Source organism: Trichosurus vulpecula, chromosome 1, assembly GCF_011100635.1.
Source record: "Trichosurus vulpecula isolate mTriVul1 chromosome 1, mTriVul1.pri, whole genome shotgun sequence".
NCBI classification, from domain to species: Eukaryota; Metazoa; Chordata; class Mammalia; order Diprotodontia; family Phalangeridae; genus Trichosurus; species Trichosurus vulpecula.
This window is the reverse complement of record NC_050573.1, coordinates 72246762-72267196: the sequence shown is the minus strand read 5'-3', so window position 1 is coordinate 72267196 and position 20435 is coordinate 72246762. Positions and strand designations below refer to the sequence as shown.

General features: G+C 49.7%; 1 protein-coding gene across 2 annotated transcripts; it reads left to right on the top strand.

Moving 5' to 3' along the window:
• The first annotated feature begins 2042 nt into the window (after positions 1–2042).
• DUS3L (dihydrouridine synthase 3 like) lies at positions 2043–20435 on the top strand. Of its 2 annotated transcripts, XM_036767955.1 has the most exons (13): positions 2043–2193; positions 4104–4416; positions 5382–5999; positions 7363–7404; positions 10598–10750; positions 12314–12430; positions 13746–13811; positions 13901–14011; positions 14996–15092; positions 16610–16685; positions 18967–19155; positions 19391–19519; positions 20235–20435. In XM_036767955.1, exons 1-13 carry the CDS (start codon positions 2111–2113, stop codon positions 20305–20307), a joined length of 2067 nt encoding a protein of 688 aa, XP_036623850.1. In that variant the 5' UTR covers positions 2043–2110; the 3' UTR covers positions 20308–20435. The 2 variants fall into 2 exon arrangements, with proteins under 2 accessions (XP_036623850.1, XP_036623859.1); XM_036767964.1 differs by lacking the exon at positions 5382–5999 and having other exon boundaries at positions 2079–2193.

The following is a 20435-nucleotide window of genomic DNA, read 5'->3' as shown; positions in this document are numbered from 1 at the left end:
ATCCCCCCTGCCCCAATCTACCTCTTTTTGGATCATTTTTTTCCCATTCATTCAGGTTCTCAATCTCAGTGTCACCTTGACTCCTCACTCTTACTCACACCACATTCTATTTCCATTTTTATCTCCACATCTCTTGTATACATCCCATCATTTCCACTCAGTCACCACTCTAGTTCAGGGTCTCATCACCCCTTGCATGCACTACTTTAAGAGCCTCCTAATTAGACTGCTGGCCTCAAACCTCTCCCCTCTCCAAGCAAGTCCTCTTCTCAGTTGTGCTTCTGACAATCCAGACATCAATAACATGTTTCAGTTGGTCTCACCCTGGAACCTCCCTCCCCTTCTAACACTTCTAAAGCTATGACACACTCTTAGATTTATCTTCTTTTGCATGCCATCTCTCTCATTAGTTTGTAAACTCCTGAAGGGTAGAGAGGGTCTTTTGCATCTTTTTATATCTCTAGCACTTAGCACAGTACTTGGGAGGTAGAAGGTACTTTATAATAAAGATTGATTGATTGGTGGTCTTACTTCCATCTTCTGTATATTTTTTAAAAATCTAAGTTGGTTGGTGAGCTCCTTATGCATCCACATTTAGACAAATCCTTTTTTTCTCTCCTCTCTGGAATGGTTTCCTTTTGTGTTTTCTGAATTTCATTCCTGAGCCTTTCACCCCTCTTGAGCTGACGTTCCCCTGAAGCAGTTGGGATGGAATGGGTTTCTATCTTTCCTCTGAACCCAGAGATCTGCTTTTTCCCAATCAAGGGTGCACATCAGACTATTCCCAATGTTCCTCACCTCTTATATACTCTAGGATGGACTGGTCACTTCTCCAAAAAGTTTCCATCATTTCTAGCTCAGTTCTTCCTTGTTCCTAAGAATCAGATCCAGAATAGCAATTCCCCTTTTGAAGTATGAAATTGATCACTATAGCAAGTCAATTAGTTTTTAGATGCTCTGCTTTCGGCAGAGAGTGAGCTCGATTCAACGTGTGGATAATTGAAGAACTCCATCACTACCGTAGCCTGCCTCTGTGGCTGGCTAGTGATCTACTCCTCAAACCCTTCCTAGAGTAGAATCACGGACTCCTGAAATAAAGCTGGGCCACCCAGCTTTAGAACTGGAAAGGAGCTTAGGACAAAGACTGTTATAGCTGGAAGGGAACTTAGAACACGGAACATGAGAGGCGGGGGTGGGGCAGCCCTTAGAGAACAGATCGGGGGACTGGTGCTTAGGATTCAGGATTTGGGGGGTGGGATTTGGGACTCAGGTCAGAATTGGGGGTGGGGCTTAGGACACTATCAGATATAGGGGTGGGTTTAGGAAGAGGAAGGTAATAAGCGTTTTTATAGCACTATGTGCCAGGCACTATGCTAGGTAGGCACTTTACAAATATTATGTCAGTGCTTAGGGTGGGAGGGGGTACCCTTAGAACAGAATATATCAGAGCTGAGAGGGAACTTTAGGACACAGGCGGTCAGGATTGGCGGAAGGGGCTTAAGATTCTGACTGTCACAGCTAGGGGGTCCTTAAGACAGGATATCAGAGCGGCGGGGGGTGGCTTTAGGACACAGGGTGTCAAGTCAGGGCTGGGGGCTTCGGGGGAGAGGGTTACACTCTAGATGGTGGGCGTGGGGAAGTGTCCGTTTTCAAAACCCTGAAGGTAAGACTTGCCGTGAGCCCGCCTCCCACAAAAAGAAGACGGGAAGGTTGTCTCCCCTACACAGCCCTGCAAGATAACCCCACCCGGAGATTTCCAAAGCCAGGGAAGCCAGGTCCTTCAGGTCACCACACCTGAGAATCGCCTTCCCCGAAGCCCCGCCTCCTTCCTCCTGGATAAGCGCAAAGCAAATCCGCGAAAAGGAAGGGGGAGGGGGCCGGTTCCGGGAGGTGCTGCGCAGGCGCACACGCCCAAAAGGAAAGGGCTGAGTCCCACGCGTACAAGCGAAACCGAGCGCAGAGGGAGAGGACGCACACGCACGCACGGCAAGCCCCCGTAAGACGTAAGGACGCACACGCAGAGTAGGCGCGCCAGTGCACGTGGGCCAGCTCGCTTCTACGCAGGCGCCGCACGGGAAACCCTTTCTCGCTTGGGTCCGCGGCCCTGGCCATGGCGGAGGAAACCCTTGCCCCACTCGGCGGGGTTGTGGACACCGGACCTTCCGAGCGAGGCGTGGCACCCATCAAACCCCAGTGAGTAGCAAGGGTGAAGGGAACGTGACGGCTTGGGGCAGGGTTACGGCATGCAGAGACTTGCTTTCTGACAGGGGCCGCGCTGCATGCCGGGGTTTAGTGACTGATTTAAATCGCGCTGCATCCTGGGATTTCGTATTTGGCGGGCCGAGCTGCATGCCGGGATTTGGAGTGCCCGATGGGCCACTATTGCATGCTGGGATGAGTGCCGGCAGGCACGTGGTGCCTTGCATGCTGGGATTTGTAGTTTGTCTAGTGTAGGGCGACTACTTCTTCTGTTCCCTCTGACCAACCCCAAAATAAGTAAAAAGTGGCAGAGGACTTGGGGTGGGGCGGTGGGAAGGAGAGAAAGGAACTTGGGTGGATTAGTACAGTATAGGCTTCCCGTAGGGAGTAGCCCTGGAGTTGAGCTTTGAAGGAAGTTAGGGATGCCAGGAGAGTGAGGAGGGAATGCCTTCGGGGCATGAGGAACAGTTCATGCAAAGGCCCGGTGTAATGTGTACGTGTCCATACAGGGAACAGTAGATAAGCCGTTTTATCCGGAATGTAAAACCTTTCAAGGAGACTGATGTGCCGTGTTGCTGGAAAAGTAGGCTGGTGCTAAATATTGAAGGGCTTTTTAAAATGCTAAACAGAAGGATTTGTATTTTAGGGAACTCCTGGACCTTCTTGAACAGGGGAATGTTATGGTCAGATCTATACTTTAGGAGCGTGGGTTGGACAGCTATAGTTGGAGAGGGGAAAGGCTGGAGGTAGGGAGGCTATCGAAGTAGTCCACTAGAGAGGTGCTGAGAATGTCGTGGCTATTCGATGGAAGAGGAGGGAATGAATGGGAAGATGCTATGGAGGGAGAATCCACAAGACTTGCCCACAGTGGATAAGAATGATGAGGGAAAGGTCACAAAGGTAGTAAGTCCATAGAGCTAGAATTTTAACCTAGTTCTTTTATGACTGGACCATGCATCTATATACGTCTCCTGCTTGGTAAATTTAGGAGCGAAGGTTAAGCCTTGCAGTTAGATTCTTAAAATCCACCACACACCACATTGGAAGAAACATCTGCTCTACTCAAATTGCTGCCAGTGCAAGTCTGCAACCCCAGCACCGGAAGGGAGTTGAGAGTTCATTTGGTCCAGCCTTGTTGCCCTGGCTCGGCAGTTTATGAAGACAGGATCTGGCCGTTTGAGTTGACCGTTTATTTAATATGAGCCAACCTTGCAAGGTGACTTTCAAAAAGATAACTAAGGTGCCCAAAGGTCCTGCATAATCTTGCATATAGTTTGAAGGAAGTAATAGTCATCTGGAATGTTATTCCTAGACCTGGATGCCACTTAGAGGGCTGGTGACAAAGGCCATTGTATTCAGAGGAGAATGACACAATGGTGAGGGATTCAGAATGCTGTATGAAAATAGTGGAAAAAATTGGAGAAGTTTAACTTACAGAAGAACCATTTTCTGGGAGACTTGATCATGTCTGCAGCCTTGTATAGCAGAAAGCACCATGAGCCTAGACTCAGAGGACTCAGAGCTAAATTCCTGGTTTGCTACTTAAGACCAACGAACATACCATCCTTCTCTGTGCCTCTGTTTCCTGATCTAAAATGAGGGGATGCACTCAGAGGATCTCCTAAGTTTCCTTTCAGCTCTAAAGCCTATGATCTGAAGGGCTCTCTTGAGGCCAAGGGAGCTGATTTGTTTGGTATGACATAAGAGAACCAGCACCATGCTGTATACTTACTAGTGAATTTGCCAACACAGGTGATCTTTAATTGCAGTCTGAGTACTTGTTGAGAATGTTGTGGAGAGGCATCATTCCTGTTCAGGCACAGATTAGACTAGGTGCCTTTTGAGGGCCCTTCTGTCTCTGAGATTCCAATTTTGTTAGCAAGACCACATTTTCCCCTCTACAGGTACCTCACCACAAAGGAGCAGTTCCATACGTTCCTTGAAACCAGAGGGAAAAGCACAGGGGACCAGGCTGTGGGAGAGCCAGACAGTGACAGAGCTGAGACGAGATCATCTGTTTGCTGCGACTCCTCTGAGCCTGGAGCCAAAAGACTCAAGCTTGATGATGGGAAAGTGGAGGGTCTGGAAAGGCAGCCTTCAGGAGTGGGAGAGGGGGAGCCCCAGCAGAAAAAGAAAGTCCGGGGCCAGAATAAGAGTAGACCCCACATGAAACCAACTCGTTATGATGACAACAGGTTATGCCCATCCCTGGTCCAGGTGAGCCCATCTCAGCTACTGTGGATGGGGAGCAGTCCTTGGTTTTGAGTCTCTGGTCTAAGGAACTCCACAGCATGCTTGGAGGGTCCTCAGGCCAGGCCTCAGTCTTTGCCTAGAGCTTAATCCTCTTCAGTAGGTATTGCCTGGGCAGTGTGAGGTGGAGTATCATGATTAAGTGACAACATTCTCCCAGGAATGTCCTTGCTTGGTGTCCTGGCCTTGGGGCTTTTGAACCTCAATTGCATATAGTCTCTTTTTATAGGCCTTGTATTTGATAAGATCCTTCACTGTCCTATAATCACATCCCATCCTTCAAATGAGGTAACAGATGTAAGTCCCTTTGGAAAGTTCCTTAACTTCTGAAAGTGCCAACACCATTGTTCTCTTGCTCTGGGCCTCCCAACACCCCAGGGAGGCAGACCAAACTAGTGAGATTACTAATAGATGAGGAAAGTGAATCCTAGACCAGTGAAGTAGCTGGTTCAAATTCCATAGTGAGTTCCTTGTAGAGAAAGGCCCAGTGCCTGGAGCTGTGGACTCTTTTAGCTTTCTGGCTGTCCCATGGCCAGGTGCCTAGTAATGGGTGTCCTGCTGCTTTCTGAAGTGGGCCCAAGGTCAGATGGGGATAGGTGAGAGAGTACGTACCCCCAGGGCACCCTGCAGACTGCCTGAAAACCTCCTGCTTCTGAAGAGTCTCTCTCTCTCTCTCTCTTTCTCTCTCTCTCTCTTTCTTTCTCTCTCTCTTTCTCTCTTTTTCTCTCTTTCTTCCTCTCTTCTCTCATGCTTCTTTTTAGAGCATCATGAACAAAGAATAACATTTTATTGATGGCTTTTTACGCTTCTGTCACTTCCCAGCACTCCCTTCTTCATTCCCCCCATAGGATCCTCTCAAAACAAGCTGACACACTGGCTGCTCGTGCAGCCATTTATAACCACAGTTTACCCCCTCTATCTCCTCTGTCAAGGAGTCAGCTGAAAAATGCTTCTTTGGTGAACGCTGCCGCTTTCTGCACGATGTGGACACTTACTTGGCCTCCAAACCCCCAGACCTTGGGGACAAGTGTGTCCTGTTTGAGACCTTTGGGAAATGCATCTATGGTGTGACGTGCCGTTTTGCCAGGGCCCACCTCGGTCCCCAGAACCAGAATCTGGTGAAGGAGGAGCTGGTGAAACAATGGGAGGGCCAGAAACTCACAAGCAATGGTCTCAGCAAAGACCTACAGCATCAACTTCGAAAGAAGAAAGTCCAGTTTGAGCACTCAGAGAAGTACCTGAAGCAGCTGTCTAAGTCAGGAAGGGTAGGGACTGGGAAAGACCAGACCCCAACTTCTACTGCTGGGCCTGAGGCACCTAAGGGTGAACAATTGGAGGCCTCCATCGACTTTCCGGGACACATGGCCCAGAATTCTGTCAGTGGTGATGCCCATGAGTCTCTGGAAAGTCTTGAATCAGGGTTACCACTGTCAGAAACTGTTTCAGGGATCCTAGAGCAAGGAACCACCCCCCAGAGAAACGTTGTCTGTTCCTCAGGGCACCTGACTGATGAGGACCTTATCAAACTCCGGCCCTGTGAGAAGAAAAGGGTATGTATGACAGCGGTGCCAGGTTTTCTTCTTAGTCTGACCTTCCTTGACTGCCTGGCCCATACTTTCCACTGAGAGGACCTTGTTCCTGTGATGAGAGCCAGCTCTGGCCTTAGACTGTAATTGCCAAAAGGGGCCGGGGTAACTTACACGTACTTTGTATCTTCCGTTCGGCAAGTCTATACTGACCTCCCGCTGGGTATTTGACCCTGCGCTAACCTTAAGGATGACATTCCTTGTTCCCTGAAAAATTTACAGTCTTATGGAAAAGACAAGTCACACACATCTAGAAAGCTCTAATAGGAAGATTGGGCCATTGGATTTAGAGCTGGCAGGGATGCCCACTCCTTGTCTTTCTCTTACCCCTTGGTTATTGGGAAAGTTAGGAAAGTGGAGGTCCATGAGTCACCGCCAGGGGACAGTGGCTCTAGAGCTGGACAGGACGTTAGAGGCCATCGTCTTCGTTTTACGAATGAGAAATTGAGGCCTGGGCCGGTTAGCGGCTTGCCCAAGGTTATGCAAGTGGGGAACATTAGAGATGAGATTTGAACCTGGGTTTTCTAGCTCTGGGGCCATTGTTCTTACCCCTATCCCCATAGTATCCCTGGGGAAATCCAGAGGACTCCTGAGGAAACCTGCTGCTCACCCCTTGATAAGGAGGTGATGGTCTCAGGAGGCAGGTTGGCGATGATGGATTTGGGGTTTTGAGTGTGGTCAGTGCGGTCATGTTGGTTTGCTTTGACTGTATGCTGTGATGAATTTTGTTTCTCTTGCTTTCTTGAGAAAGCAAGGAGGGGAAGGGAAGGTGGAAGGGAGAGAATTTGGAGCTTAAAATGAAACTGAATTTAAAAAATAGAATTAAACAACAACGTGCAGTCTGGGATTGTTAAAAGTCAGGCAGTTTCCCAGATGTGATTCAGCTCTATCTCCTACTGCTTGAGTGGAGACCGAGCTCACTGTTTGAATAACAGTTAAAGGGTTAAGTAGCAACACTAGTGATAGTGCCTAGAGGTCATGAGTGTGCTTATCACCAGAGGCTTGGGGGGAGTCAGAGGTCAGAGTGTGCTGGAGTGGTCAGAAAGGTGTCCGGAGGGTATGGACAACTTGAACTGAGATGTGAAGAATGTCCAGAATAGGAAGGGGAGGAGGCACGTGCAGAGAGGCAGGGGATGGGGTCAAGCAGAGGAGGTTCATGGGAAGTGGTGAGAGAGGACCCTGGGAAGAGAATGTGGCGCCATTGTGAAGGGCCTCATGCCATCTCCTTTTCCCTGTGAAGCCTAGTGACCCCTCTGTGCCACCCCCTCACCAAGCCCTTCTGCCACAGCTCCTTCCACTCTGGTCATCCTGTCTTCTTCTTTTCTAGCTGAGCATCCAAAACAAGCTGTACCTGGCCCCGCTCACCACGGTAAGTCCCTGCGCCCTCTATCGAGAGGCAGGCTGGCTCTCTGTTAGACTTGCAGGACTGGAAGACCACATGATATCAGACGAGAGGGGGCCTCGGAGACCACCTTCTATCCTAGCCCCCTGTTTTGTTTTTTGGCAGGGCAGTTGGGGTTAAGTGACTTGCCCAAGGTCACACAGCTAGTATACGTGTCAAGTGTCCGAGGCCGGATTTGAACTCAGGTCCTCCTGACCCCAGGGCCCGTGCTCTACTCACTGTTCCACCTAGCTGCTCCCCACCCCCCGCCCCTGCACCTACTCCCCTTTTTACAGATGAGCAAAGTCAGGTTCAAAAGGGCAGTGGGATCAGGGTCTTTGGGCACTAGCTCATAGGACTTAGATATGGAAGAAACCTTCAAGATTGTCTCTTCTAACCCCTCCTCATCTTACAGGTGAGGAAATGAAAGCCCGGGGGGTAGGGGGGTGGTACTCACCTAAGGTCACATACCAGTAGAGCTGAGGCTCAAAGCCAAGTCTTTTCCTTCCGTGTCTATTGCTTTTGCCATTGTTCTGTGATGCTTCTTTGGGAAACCAAGTTTGTGTGGTTTGTGTGGATGTAATTTATGCCTTTGGTCCCTCTTCTTGATTCGTACACAAAGAAGGAACCGTCCTGGTCCAAATTAGAATAGGTTTAGAAATCATCCCTAGGCATCATTACAACCCTGGGTCCCTGTAACAGCAAGCACCCTAGCATACCCAGGACGTCCTGCTAGCACAGGTTCTTTAGTCTGTTCAAAAAGGGGTTAACCATCCTACTTTTAATTACATTCACTAGTTCAGGGGAAGGGTCAGCACCCTGAATGTCAGAGAAATTAGCGTAAAGACCAACAGACAGGGCTCTGACTGCCTGAATCAATGCAGTATTGCTATACACTTTACATACATCACTGGATCGAGAGAGCCTTTACATCTGAGCAGGGGGAATCACAGAGTGCTTTTCATAAGCAAGCCCCCAAAGCAAAATGCCAACTCAAAGTATATATACACTTCTCAGAGCCAGAAGGCATCCCAACCCTGTGACACAGTGCCTAATCAACTTAGTGCCAAAAGGTGTGAGAGCCTTCCTACAAGCAAGCCTCCCCTAAGCAAGCTTCCCTCCCCTGGTGGGGTCTGTGACTCAGGATGTATCACAGCTGGGCCGGAGCTTAGAGCAGTAAGACATCCTTCATTGAGCACATGTGATCACATAGGCCTATTACTGGATGGGAAAGATCTTCCTATTCCATTAACATTACAGTCCCTTTGGAATAAAAGGCCCTTGGTCTCTCCCCCAGGCTTTAGTTCACTCTTTTATGAAATGAGGATAGCCCTGGCATGATGATGGGTGAGGTACTTTCCCTAAGGATTCTTGAACCTTTTGGAAGGAATGGCATGTGTGCCTGTATGACAGCCTCTGTGCCAGGATAGGAACCTTCCCATGGCATGATGGCAGTGCTACCTGGGATGCCATGGAGGAGAGATGTTGTGAACACTCAGCTTTAGATAATACCTTGGCCTAGGAGCAGTTTGAAAGAAAGTTTTCCTCTGGTCTATCCAAACTGAGTTTTGAACTTAGGTCCTTAGCATCGAGATCCAGTGTTCTTTCTGCTTCAGACTAGTCCCCCTGGCAATCATCGCTTCTTCCCTGCTTATTTGTTTGGGTTTCCATGCCCACTTCCAGGGTAACGCCATATAGGGCTGCTGGTTCTGGGAACCTGTCAGCCTAAGCCAGTTGAATTTATTTCACTGTGCAGTTAGGCCAAGGCTGGCAGCCTGTGGCTCAGGAGACAATTACCAGTGGGTTTGGAGACAGGCAGGGCTGAGGGAAGGCGAGCTTGTGTGCTTCGCTCCTGCCCATAACTGTTCATTCCTTCCCAGGTGCCAGGGATATTGATAGACTCAGCGCAGAGGGAACATTCATTTGGGGCTTCTCAAGTTGCTTCTTTGCCAATGAGCTCATCTGGCCCTTCTTCCTTCCCCTGTCCATGTGTGTGCTGCTCCAACCTCCCCCCCCCCCCCACCCTATACACATTAGAATCGGCACATTTGTTTATTTTTATTTTAAAATATGTTTTCATGATTCCACTTGTCTTTGCCTCCTAGTTAATTTGCTATCCCTGTTTGTTTCCTACTCCTTTGTTTCAAGGAAACTTTAATGAGCAAATGGTCCAGAAATCTTGTCTTACAGGGTATGTGATGCTTTTGTCCTCATCTCCTCTTCCAGGAGGGAGGAAGTGGGTTTCATTATTTCATCTCTAGATCTTTAGGTGACTTTTCCCCTTCCTCTGGGTTCATTTTTCCTTTAGTGGTTTTTTCATTGCATTTATGTCATCTTTGAGTCTCTTGTTCTCTTGGTTCTGCTTTTACTGCTTTGCAGCGGTTCCTTCCCATCTCCCCACTTTTCTCTGAATTCTTCACATTGCACAATATATTCCATTATGTTTGTAGACCAGAGGTTTTCTAGCCATTCCCCCATCAGTGGCACACCCTTTGCTTTCGGCATCTTGCTTCCACAGAAGTGCTCTGCGTAATTTGTATAATATTGTGCCTTTGGGTCTCTTTCTGACTTGGTTGGGCTAAAGATCAAGGGATTATGAGCTGAAGAGACCTGGGCACTAATGGGGTCCCACATCCTCATTTGACAGAGCAGGAAGTTCCACAAGGGCTAAATGGTCCTCTGACTTCAGTGCTGAGCCCTGCTGCCTGTTGGGCAGGCCACTTCACAGAGAGTCAGGCTGGCTCAGGCTTTTTATCAGGGAAACTGGCCTCTGGGAGAGAGTTGGCCTTTTGTTGAAGAGTTGGAACAGGATTTAATTAAACTCCCACCTCCTACAGGAAGCTTCCCTAATCCTCCTTCATTCTGGTTCCTTCCCTTGGCTGTTATCTCTATTGAATCCTGTAGATGGCTTGTTTGCTGTTGCTGTTTGCATGTTGTCTCCCCAGTGGACTTGAGAGCAGGGGTTGTCTTTTGTCTTTCTTTGTATCCCCAGAGCTTAGCACAGTGCCTGACACACAGTAGGCCCTTGATAAATGCTTAGTGACTCACCATCCCTTCCTGTTCCTTGAAGGAGAAGGCAGCTTTGATGTGAAGGTGGAGGTGGGGATAGACTCTGCTTGGAAGGGCTCTGGCAGTCTGGCTCTGATGAGGCTATGTGTATTTCTGTGTTTCGGGGTTTCAGTGTGGCAATCTGCCCTTCCGGAGGATCTGCAAGCAATTTGGAGCTGATGTGACCTGTGGGGAGATGGCTGTGTGCACCAACCTGCTCCAGGGCCAGTCATCGGAATGGGCCCTGCTCAAACGGCACCACACGGAAGACCTCTTTGGTGTCCAGGTCAGTGTCTGCCCTCCCTCCCGAGGCCCTGCCCAAGCCATACTCACGCTGGCTACTCAGTCACTCTCTGGGCCTTGGTTTTCTCCTCCACTGAAAAGAGTGATTAAAGTACATGGTCTCCTGGAGCCCCTGCTGCCCTGAGCCTAATGTTTTGCTAGGTGCTATAATTAATTATAAAATAATTATAAATAAGTAATTAATTATAAAACCAAAAAATCTAGGCAGCTAGGTGGCACAGTGGATAGAGCCCTAGGCCTGGAGTGAGGGAGATCTGAGTTCAGATCTGACCTCAGACAGTTGCTGGCTGTGTGACTCCGGGCCTAACCTTGTTTGCCTTAGTTCCTCATCTGTAAAATAAGCAGGAGAAGAAAATGGCAAAGCATTTCACTATCTTTGCCAAGAAAACCCCAGATGGGGGGAGGAAGAATCAGACATGACTGAAATGACTGAACATACCAAAAACCAGTATTTACAAATCTAGACTTCTCCCCTCTTCCTCAGCTCTCCTGTCTCAGGTGTCACATTCTGTTGACTTCAGCAACATCTCTTGCATCTGGCCCATTCTCACAGCTCCCGCCCTCCTTCTGTCCTCCCCACTTCCTACCTGAATCCTTCCTCCAAGAGCCCCGGCAGGCAGGCCTCCTTGTCTCCCTTTTGCCCTCTCCAGTCTCCTCCTGTGCATGGATCTGGTCATGTTGCTCCTATGCGCCACAGTTTTCACTGGTTCCCCATTTCAGCTGTCACCTGACTTTTCGTGACCCTCTGTCTGCTCTGTCTTTTCTTTCCAGCCTTTCTTTTGACATTCCTCTCCAAGCGCTTTATGCTCTCACCAAACTGGAGAGTTCACAGTTCCCCCAACAGACACTGTGGATCCATCTGTCTCTCACCACTGTGTTAGGGCAGTAGCTGGAGAGTAGCGTGGTGAGAGATCCAAGGAGACCAAAGTCAAGTGCCCGGCTATTGTCCTCTGCATCCCCTCAAGCCACTGAGCCCAGGATTCCCTATGGACACATTGGGGCTCACTGGCTTCTGAGGGATACCCAGCTTCTCTCGTAGAAGAGGCTGTATAAAAATTGTCATTGATCTGTGTAACTGGTATTGCAGTGGAGTCCTTCTGGACTGTGCGCTCTGCGTGTGATATCATACAAGACAACGCATAAACATGGCAGCGTTGGGCAAACCACTGGTTCCTGGAATTCATTTAGGGTCAAAAGGATACCTGCTCTTCATGGGATCGCATGAGAGGATCCTCTGAAAGGGCCTTCAGAGGACAGCTGCATTTAGTCCAGCCCTCTCATCTTACAAAAGAGAATACTCGATCAAAAAGGGCACTGGATTTGCCCAAGGTAGTAAGAGAGCTGGAATTCGAACTGAGGCCCAGTGATTGCAAATCCAGTGCTTTTGCCTAAAAGCCATTTGGCTTCTCCCCTGAGGACTCAGTGCTATTGGCCCCTGTGAGGTCTGGCTCCTTAGTGGCCGGTGGGGGTGAGTGGGGCCTGTGGGTTAGGTGATGTGTGACAGGAGGGGTGTGTCCAGGAGCTGTCCTGTCCTCTCTCCCTACAGCTGGAGGGAGCCTTTCCTGACACCATGACCAAGTGTGCAGAGCTGCTGAACCGGACCGTGGAGGTAGACTTTGTGGACATCAACGTCGGCTGCCCCATTGACCTTGTGTACAAGAAGGTAGTAGAATGCTGACTGCTGAGGTTTCCACAGCTCTGGGCCCTTTCTTACCATCAGACTGAGGTGTCCCAGCCAGCTTCCCCCCTCCCTGACCAATGACAGCCTTGGATGAGTGGGTTAAATGGAAAGAATCCTTGAACCGTAGAGGAAAAAGGGCCCTGATGGGTTGTCTGGTCCCCATCCCCCCACTCCTATCTTGTAGCAATCTCTTCATCGGTCCCCTCACCAGGTGGTCGCCTTGCCCTTTCTCCAACCCTTCCGGTGACTGGGAGCTCACCCATTTACAAGGCATTCTGTTACCTTGTTGTGAGGGATATAGTTTTTATTGTTGAGACAGCCGCTCTTGACTGCTAGTGCCCATACCCCTGCCAAAGGGTTTGGAAGCCCCAGGGGAAGGGTGGGAAGATGGGTCCTAGCTCACTTTCCCAGTGAGAGCCAGTGATGGACTTGTCTCCACTGTAACCACCCCTGCCCTTCTCCTCCTCGCCTCCTTCCTCTTCTCTGCGAGCTCCCAGCTTCTCTCACTCCCCTGAGCGGGTGTTGGCCCCTCAAACCACACCTGTAACTTACATTCTTCTTGGGCCTCCACGTTAGAGCTTCATAGGTGCCAAATTCTAGCACCCTGTTTCTGCTCTGCCCCATCTCCCCCATCTCTCTTTGAGGTGTGACGAGTGAGTCGCATAAGAGGAGCAGACGTGGAGAGCTTGTGGCTGGTCACAGATCTTGTTACGTTGTCTTTCCACTCAGAGTCTTCCCTCTTGACACCTTAGCCATTACTGTCCTGAGTGCGGCCAGCCTTCCGGGCACCCACATTCACAACTCTGGTGTTCTCCCTCATCCCACACATCAGTTCAGTTGCTACAGGTTGTCATTTCTGTTTCCACAAGTCCAGCATCCATCCCCTTCTCTGTGCTGACAGCCACCCACTTGTGCAGGTCCTTGCCTTCTCACTCAGACAGTTTCTGTAATCTCCTTTTTAGCTTCAGGTCTTCCCATCTCCAGCCCATCTTCCGCACAGGCGCCAAAGTGGTTTTCCTAAAGTGTGGTTCTAACCACATCTCTCCCACTCAGTAAACTCCAGCAACAGCTTACTGACTCTAGGGTCAAATATTTCATCTTCATCTCATTCTTTTCCTAATTCTATTTTTTGTGTCAGTTTTGTAATGTACACAGATGTAATTTACAAATAAGTAAACCTACACATTGGGGTATATACTCATGTATTTTTTAACTATAGAAGTGTATGATCAAAAAAAATGTGGAGACCACTGGTCTAGCGAATAGTACTCAGAATTTCCCAATGCTTCTTTCACAGGGTGGGGGCTGTGCCTTAATGAATCGCTCCAACAAATTTGAGCAGATTGTTCGAGGGATGAATCAGGTAAGTGCCTGCACTTGTCTCTGAGCCCTGACCCTGAGAGTCCAGGCCTGGGTGACCCCTGTCGTAATCCCCTGCCTTCTCTTTTCCAGGTGCTAGATGTGCCTCTGACTGTGAAGATCAGGACAGGGGTGCAGGAGAAGGTTAACTTGGCCCATCGACTTTTACCTGAACTTCGAGAGTGGGGAGTGGCCCTTGCAACGGTGAGGGGGGGGCACACTGGCCTGGTGGCAGAGCGGGGAGTGGTTCCTAGATCCCAGGGTGGAACAAAGGCTTTATTCTTCCTTGTAGTTTGAGGCTTCACACCTGTTTGTCTTCTGCCCCAATGCCTCATCCAGGCCGAGGCAGGGCCTATGCACAAACCCATAGTAAGGGGCGAGGATCCACTCCCTGACCTGGAGTGGAAGGGGATATGGCCTAAATTTGGGAGGTGCACAGAGTTTAGATCTGGAAAGCACTTTAGAGATCCATCTAGTCCAGCCTTCTTGTGGCATAGCTGAGGAAACTGAGTCCTGGAGAGGGGAAGTCCTCAGAATTCAGGGTTCCTTCATGCCTCCGAGCCTCTGCACACCAGAGTGCAAAGCCTCACCAACACTGGGGGTCTGCCAAGGGCTAACGTCCAAATGCAGATGAGCAGGGAAACACTAGGAATGGGGGGGTGGGCAGCATGGACGAATGAAGGAAGGTGGTACTTAAAGTGCTAAACTTGGAGTCAGGATCTGAGTTCAGATCTCCGCTCTGCCACTTCCTACCTGTGTGACCTCAGGTCCCCTAGAGCTGCTAAGATCAAGGCCCTGAATCTCTCTGGGCCTTGGTTTCCTCATCTGTATAATGAGGGGGTTGGACCAGATGACCTCCAAGATGACCTTCTATCCAGCTCTAATCTGTGATGTTAGATCAGGAGTCAAGTTACAAGGAATCCCAGGGGAGCTAACCACTGTACGATCAATATGAATTCTCCAAAGGCTTCTCCCTTTCTTTGGAGGCTGTTTGCCTTCCCTGATTTTGAGGCCTCCAGGCTCCTGTCTCACACCAGCTCTGCCCTTGGCAAAGTTGACCCCTCCTGTACCTTCATGACAGTTCTGAATCATGCTCCTGATTGGGAGTTGCCCTTCTTCCTTCTCTATTGAATCTTAGGGCATTGATGATGATCTCTTCTCTCTCTCCCTACCCCTGCTTGTGGGCAGCTCCATGGCCGCTCCCGGGAACAGCGCTACACCAAGGGCGCCGATTGGCAGTACATACAGCACTGTGTAGATGTGGCCAGCCCGATGCCCCTTTTTGGTATGTATGTCCTGGACCTGCCACTGGTTTGTGTCACAGCTTCCCCCATTAGTCCCGTCTTCCATGAATCACTCTTGTCTCTCTGAGGATAATAGGATTTTAAATAAAGCTAGGAAACTATCTAGTTCAATGTCTTCCTTTTTCATCTGGGTCAAGTCAAGTAAACAGGCATTTATTAAGCACCTACTGTGTGCCAGGTGCTGTGTTAGGTGCCAGGACTGCAAAACTGGCTTGCCAGAGGTCACATAACTAGTAATTGGCAGAACTGGGATTTGAACCCAGGTCCCCAAGTCCATGTACACTGTATGCCTGTGTCACCTTCTAGGTCCTGTGCCCCTTCCCCTTCTTCCTCTCTCTTCCTCACTTCTTTTGTATAGATGGCCAGAATCCTGTTCTCAGAGTTCTGTCCTGATCACATAACACCACCTGGAACCGCAGGAGCTACTGTAAATGGATCTCCATTACCTACAGGAGAGGTAGCGTAGTGGAGAGAGTGCTGGCCTTAAGAGTCAGAAAAACTGGAGTTCAAATCCCACCTCAGATACTTAACTGTGTGACGCTGGACAGGTCAAATAACCTCTCTTTTCCTCAATTTCCTCATTTGTAAAATAGGGACAAGAATTGATTTTCTCAAGGCTGTCCAGGACTCAGACTTCTTTTCTGACTCACATCCAATGGTCTTTCTGTTAGACTTTATTGCGTCCTCCCATCCCGAGCATACCATTCTCTTGTTATAGAGTGCCCACCCCAAGATAGTTCCGTCCAAAAGGGTCTTAATCTTTTTGGTGTCATGGACTCCTCTGACAGTCTGGTAAAGTCCGTAGACCCTTTCTCAGAATGACATTTTTAAGTGTGCAAGATAACATACGTAGGATTACCAAGGAAACCAGTTTTTAAAGGTGTAGTTTTTCCCATCCAAGTTCAAAAACTGCCCCTTCCAGCCCTCACCTCCTATATCCAGCCCCAAATTAAGAGCCTCTGCTGTATGCTAAGTTGAAAGGCTTTGATGCAGATGCAGCTTAGGGGCTCAGGGAAGACACTAAATGTTTAGAAGAAGCGGGCAGCTCAGGGCAAAGGGCCACAAGGAACATTTTTCATCTGAACAAAGGTAATGTCAGGAGATGGAGAGCAGGGCCCAATGACATCTGTAATTCACGGGCGGAGGGCTTAAGGCTTTAGATGCATGCTTGGCTTCATGGTCAACCCAAAAATGGACAGCCCTGTGCCTGGAGATGCCCACTTCAGCAGCCTTGGAGGGGTCTCAAGCTGTACTTGGCTTCCTGTGAGATGGGCTGATATATTCCAGGGCTCACAGCATCTCTTGGCATCCTGCAGTGGAAATAACTGAGTGTAGAATCCTGAGACTTAGATTTAAGTTGGTGCTCTGCTGCTGACTACTTTGTGATCTTAGGAAAGTCATTATACTCTCTAGGGCCTCTTGTCCTTCTCTCCTCTACAGGGCAGGGCTGGGCCCCAGGGCACTTAGAGCTCTAAGTGCTGTGTTTTCTCCACGACAGGAAATGGAGACATTTTATCTTATGAAGATGCCAATCTCGCCTTGCGGACTGGTGTTTCTGGGATTATGATTGCTCGGTAAGTAAGTGGCGATCCTTCCTTCTGAAGCTGGAGGACCTGTGAAGGGGGGCTGGTGGAGGGCTTGTGGGAACAAGAGTTAGGAAAAAAAGGATGAGTCTTAGCATTGGCACCTTCTAGCTGCTATCTCAGCCTCCATCGCATAGACCTTGAGCTCCCCCAGCTGGCGACTTAAGGGCCATAGATGAGCAGTGTTTCTGCTACCTTGAAAGTACCTGCCTAGACCACACTTGGGTCTGATACCTGATGTGATGTGAAGGTCCCTGGGGTCTTGAAAGTCATGCCAATACAGCATGAACTCTGGCATTTCTTACTTGGCTTTACAGACTTCAAGTTTGGACCAACCAGGCTGGGAGAAGCCTGGGCATGTTTTTGTCCCCAGCGACTAGTAAAGATGCCTGCTAAGCCCTGAAGTGGCCGCTGTCTGTGTCATTGAGGGAGGCAGATTTTGGCACAATAGAGGAAAATCCTTCCTCAGAAGGGCAGCTGTCCAGAATTAGGGTGGGCTGTCTGGGGAGGTGGTGGCTCTCCTGCTCCAGAGGTTACTTGTTGGGGCTGTGATGGAGGTGTGGCTTGGATGGACAGAAGGGTGGCCCCCGAGGTCCCTGCTGCTAACTATGATTCTGTGAAGGGCTGACCCCTTGATGCAAATGCTGCTTCTCAGAAGTAAGGCTTGGTTCTTCGGATCTGGGTGTTGTGCTGTGGGCTCTCGGGAGGAGGACTTGGACCTTGTGTGCTTCCCCAGAGAGCCAGCCCAGCCCAGAGCTTGGTACTCAGTTGGCGCTCCTTGAGAGCCTCAGTTTCTGGGGGAGGGGCTGGCCAAAGTCACAGTTCTGGACTCAAGCTTTGGAGTTCCTGCAGCTGTAGCATTTGGGTGTGTAATATCAATTAAGTTGGGACTTTTTTTTTACTCTTTTAGAATGATACATTAATTAAGTGCCTTTGATTGAGCCTCGCTAGGTGCAAACCCCTGTCTGCTAGGTGCTAAGCGTATGCGGGCGTGAAGCCCTCAGGGTCCTAAGGGGAGTTGCTAAGACCAGAGCCTAAGTTCTGGTCACTTAGAAGACGTTTGGTGATGTTGTATAAAGAGTGTATAAACAGAGAGAACAGAGCTATTTGCTGGGGCTCTCACTCTTGGAGGAGTGCTGATGTGCATACTCTGGGCAGCCGTAGTTAAGAGCCCTTCAGCTTGTGAGCCCAGATGCCTTCTTGGTAACTAGGAATTGTATTTGGCCTGTCTGTCCATGTTTGTATTTGCTCTGAAGTTCAGGTGCTGGCTTTTCCCCCTGAACTAAGTGAGGGATATTTGTCTGTTGGATTGAAATAAGATTGTTAACCCCTTAACGTTGCTTTCCTTAGTAAAGCAGATCAAAAGAACCTGTGCTGGCAGCATTCTCCTTGTTGGGCTTGTGTTGGTCTTCCACCCCCACAGCAGCTGCTTGCCCAATTGTTGCAACAGGGTGAAGGTCTAGTTTGTAGTTCAGAGTCTAGTGTTTTGTTCTCTTTTTGGGTGTTATTAGGTAGGTATCATTTTAAGGGGAGTATCTAATTTTGGCATTAGTGGCTTGGGAGAGGCAGCATGGTGTGGAGAAAAGAGTAAGGGGTTTAGAGTCAGGGTCATCTGGGCTCCTTTTACACCCTGATCACCTCCTAGTTGATCCCTCGCCTCACTGACCCTGTCTGTAAAGTAGGGATAATGATCATGGTGCCCCTTACCTCACAAGATGGTCAAGAGGAAAGGGTATCATGAATCTTCTTGGTTATAAGACTATGAGGTCTTAGTCATTTGGTTGTGGAGACTGGGCAGCTGGTTTTCTCTTGGAAGCCTGGACTGAGCTGATTCTCCATTGCTACCAGAGAGCATAGCAATTCACAGCTCTGTGGCTTAGCTCCCAGTCTGGGTGACTGCAGCCTCGGGGCCACCTGTGGCCTTCTAGGTCCTTGGGTACAGCCTTTTGACTGAGTCCACATTTTATAGAACAGATCCTTTTATTAAGGGGATTTATTCTGTGCAGTTTGGAATCTGTCAAAGGGCTGCCCTTGAGGACCTAGAGGGCCACAGGTGGCCTTGAAACCACAGGTTCCCCACCATTGGGCCTCTGTACCCAAGATCCCTTCCCTGGCGACCACCCCCTAACAGGTGTGTGTTGTAAGTAAAAGTCCTGGAGAGCAGGGATGGCTTCATTATGTGGCCAGCTCAGTGGCCGGTGCCCACATCCGGGTGCCTGAGAAGTGCTTGACTGATAAATTGCTGACTGATGCGCTTGTATCTGCTCTGCAGAGGAGCCCTGATCAAACCGTGGCTCTTCACTGAGATCAAGGAGCAGCGGCACTGGGACATTTCCTCTGGGGAACGATTCAACATCTTACGGGACTTTACCAACTATGGCCTGGAGCACTGGGGCTCTGACACGCAGGGTGTGGAGAAAACCCGCAAGTTCCTGCTAGAGTGGCTGTCCTTTTTGTGCAGGTGCAGATCAGGAAGAGTGGTGAGGGGGAAGGCTGACCTGGGGGGAGGGGTCTTCTAGTTACACAGGTGGACCTGGCCCCTGTCAAATGCAAGGGTGCAGTGAGTACTCACCTGCCTTACAAGTGCTGAGGAAGGAGCCTGGGTCAGTGTCATCTTCTCCATGTATCCCATGGCAGACTGAGCTAACCTTTTTTCACTCATACCTTCGCCTGAGCTCTGTTTCTGGCATGGACAGGTACATCCCAGTGGGCTTGCTGGAACATCTGCCTCAGAAAATCAATGAGCGACCTCCCTACTACTTGGGGCGGGATCACCTGGAGACCCTGATGGCCAGCCAGAATGTGGACGACTGGATCTCTATCAGGTTTGTCCCAGATGCGGCCCACCACCCACATTTCCTCCGTTTCCCTCAAGCCCTCGGCCTTGCTCTGGTTTGTGGCTGTCTGGGCTCTCTCTCCCTGACGGCCAGTCTCATGCCTCACAACACAAAGGCGGAGCTCATTATTCCCATTTTATGGAGAAGGAAGTTAAGGTTCATCAAGAAGAAGGAACTTTCCCCCCAGTCATGCAGCCGGGGTGGCCGGTGGCCGCTTCCTTCCCTGTCTGTTTTTGATGCCCCATGCTGGGTTGTCATTACTGTTTGAAACTGTTGATTGAGTGCCTGCTGCACACTAGGGTCCTCCTCTAGAGGGACCTAGGTGAGGGGAAATGTCCTGTGAGCTCTGACCTCTCACTCAGCTCCAGGACACAATCAAAGCATAGCCTAGATCTGGCCCTGCTTTGGATCTGGGGAGGGCAGAGTGGGAACCTCATAGCTTGAACTGGTAGGCACAGGATCTGGGTGTGAGTCCTGGCTCTGTTACTGTGCGAGTGTGGGAAGCTCCTTCCATACTTCTCTAGGACTCAGTTTCCCCACCTATAAAGCAGGTGAGGTTGGATGAAATGATCTCTGAGATCTGGCCTGTTACACAATGTGGTTCTGTGGGCCCCTGAGTCTAGGCAGGGCTGTTGTGCAGTAGGGAGGAGGAGCAGTAGGCAGCCAGAGGCTTTCCTCACATTCATGCCTGGCTTCTTTTCAGTGAGATGCTCCTGGGGCCAGTCCCACCTGCCTTCACCTTCCTGCCCAAGCACAAAGCCAACTCCTACAGGTAGCAGTCTGAAGTGGAGCCACAAGGGGGCAACTCTGCCCTGCCCTGCCCTCTCTTCAGCACACATCCCAGGAGGGTTCTGGGCCTAACAGGTTCATTAGAGAAATAAATTTTAATATTTTGTAAAGCCAA

Bases quoted from the DNA above. Each gene is read 5' to 3' on its own strand.
- DUS3L (XM_036767955.1), top strand. From the start codon at position 2,111: ATGGCGGAGGAAACCCTTGCCCCACTCGGCGGGGTTGTGGACACCGGA. The intron at 13,812-13,900 runs GTAAGTGCCTGC...TCTCTTTTCCAG, and splicing joins TTGTTCGAGGGATGAATCAG to GTGCTAGATGTGCCTCTGAC. The intron at 15,093-16,609 runs GTATGTATGTCC...TCTCCACGACAG, and splicing joins CAGCCCGATGCCCCTTTTTG to GAAATGGAGACATTTTATCT.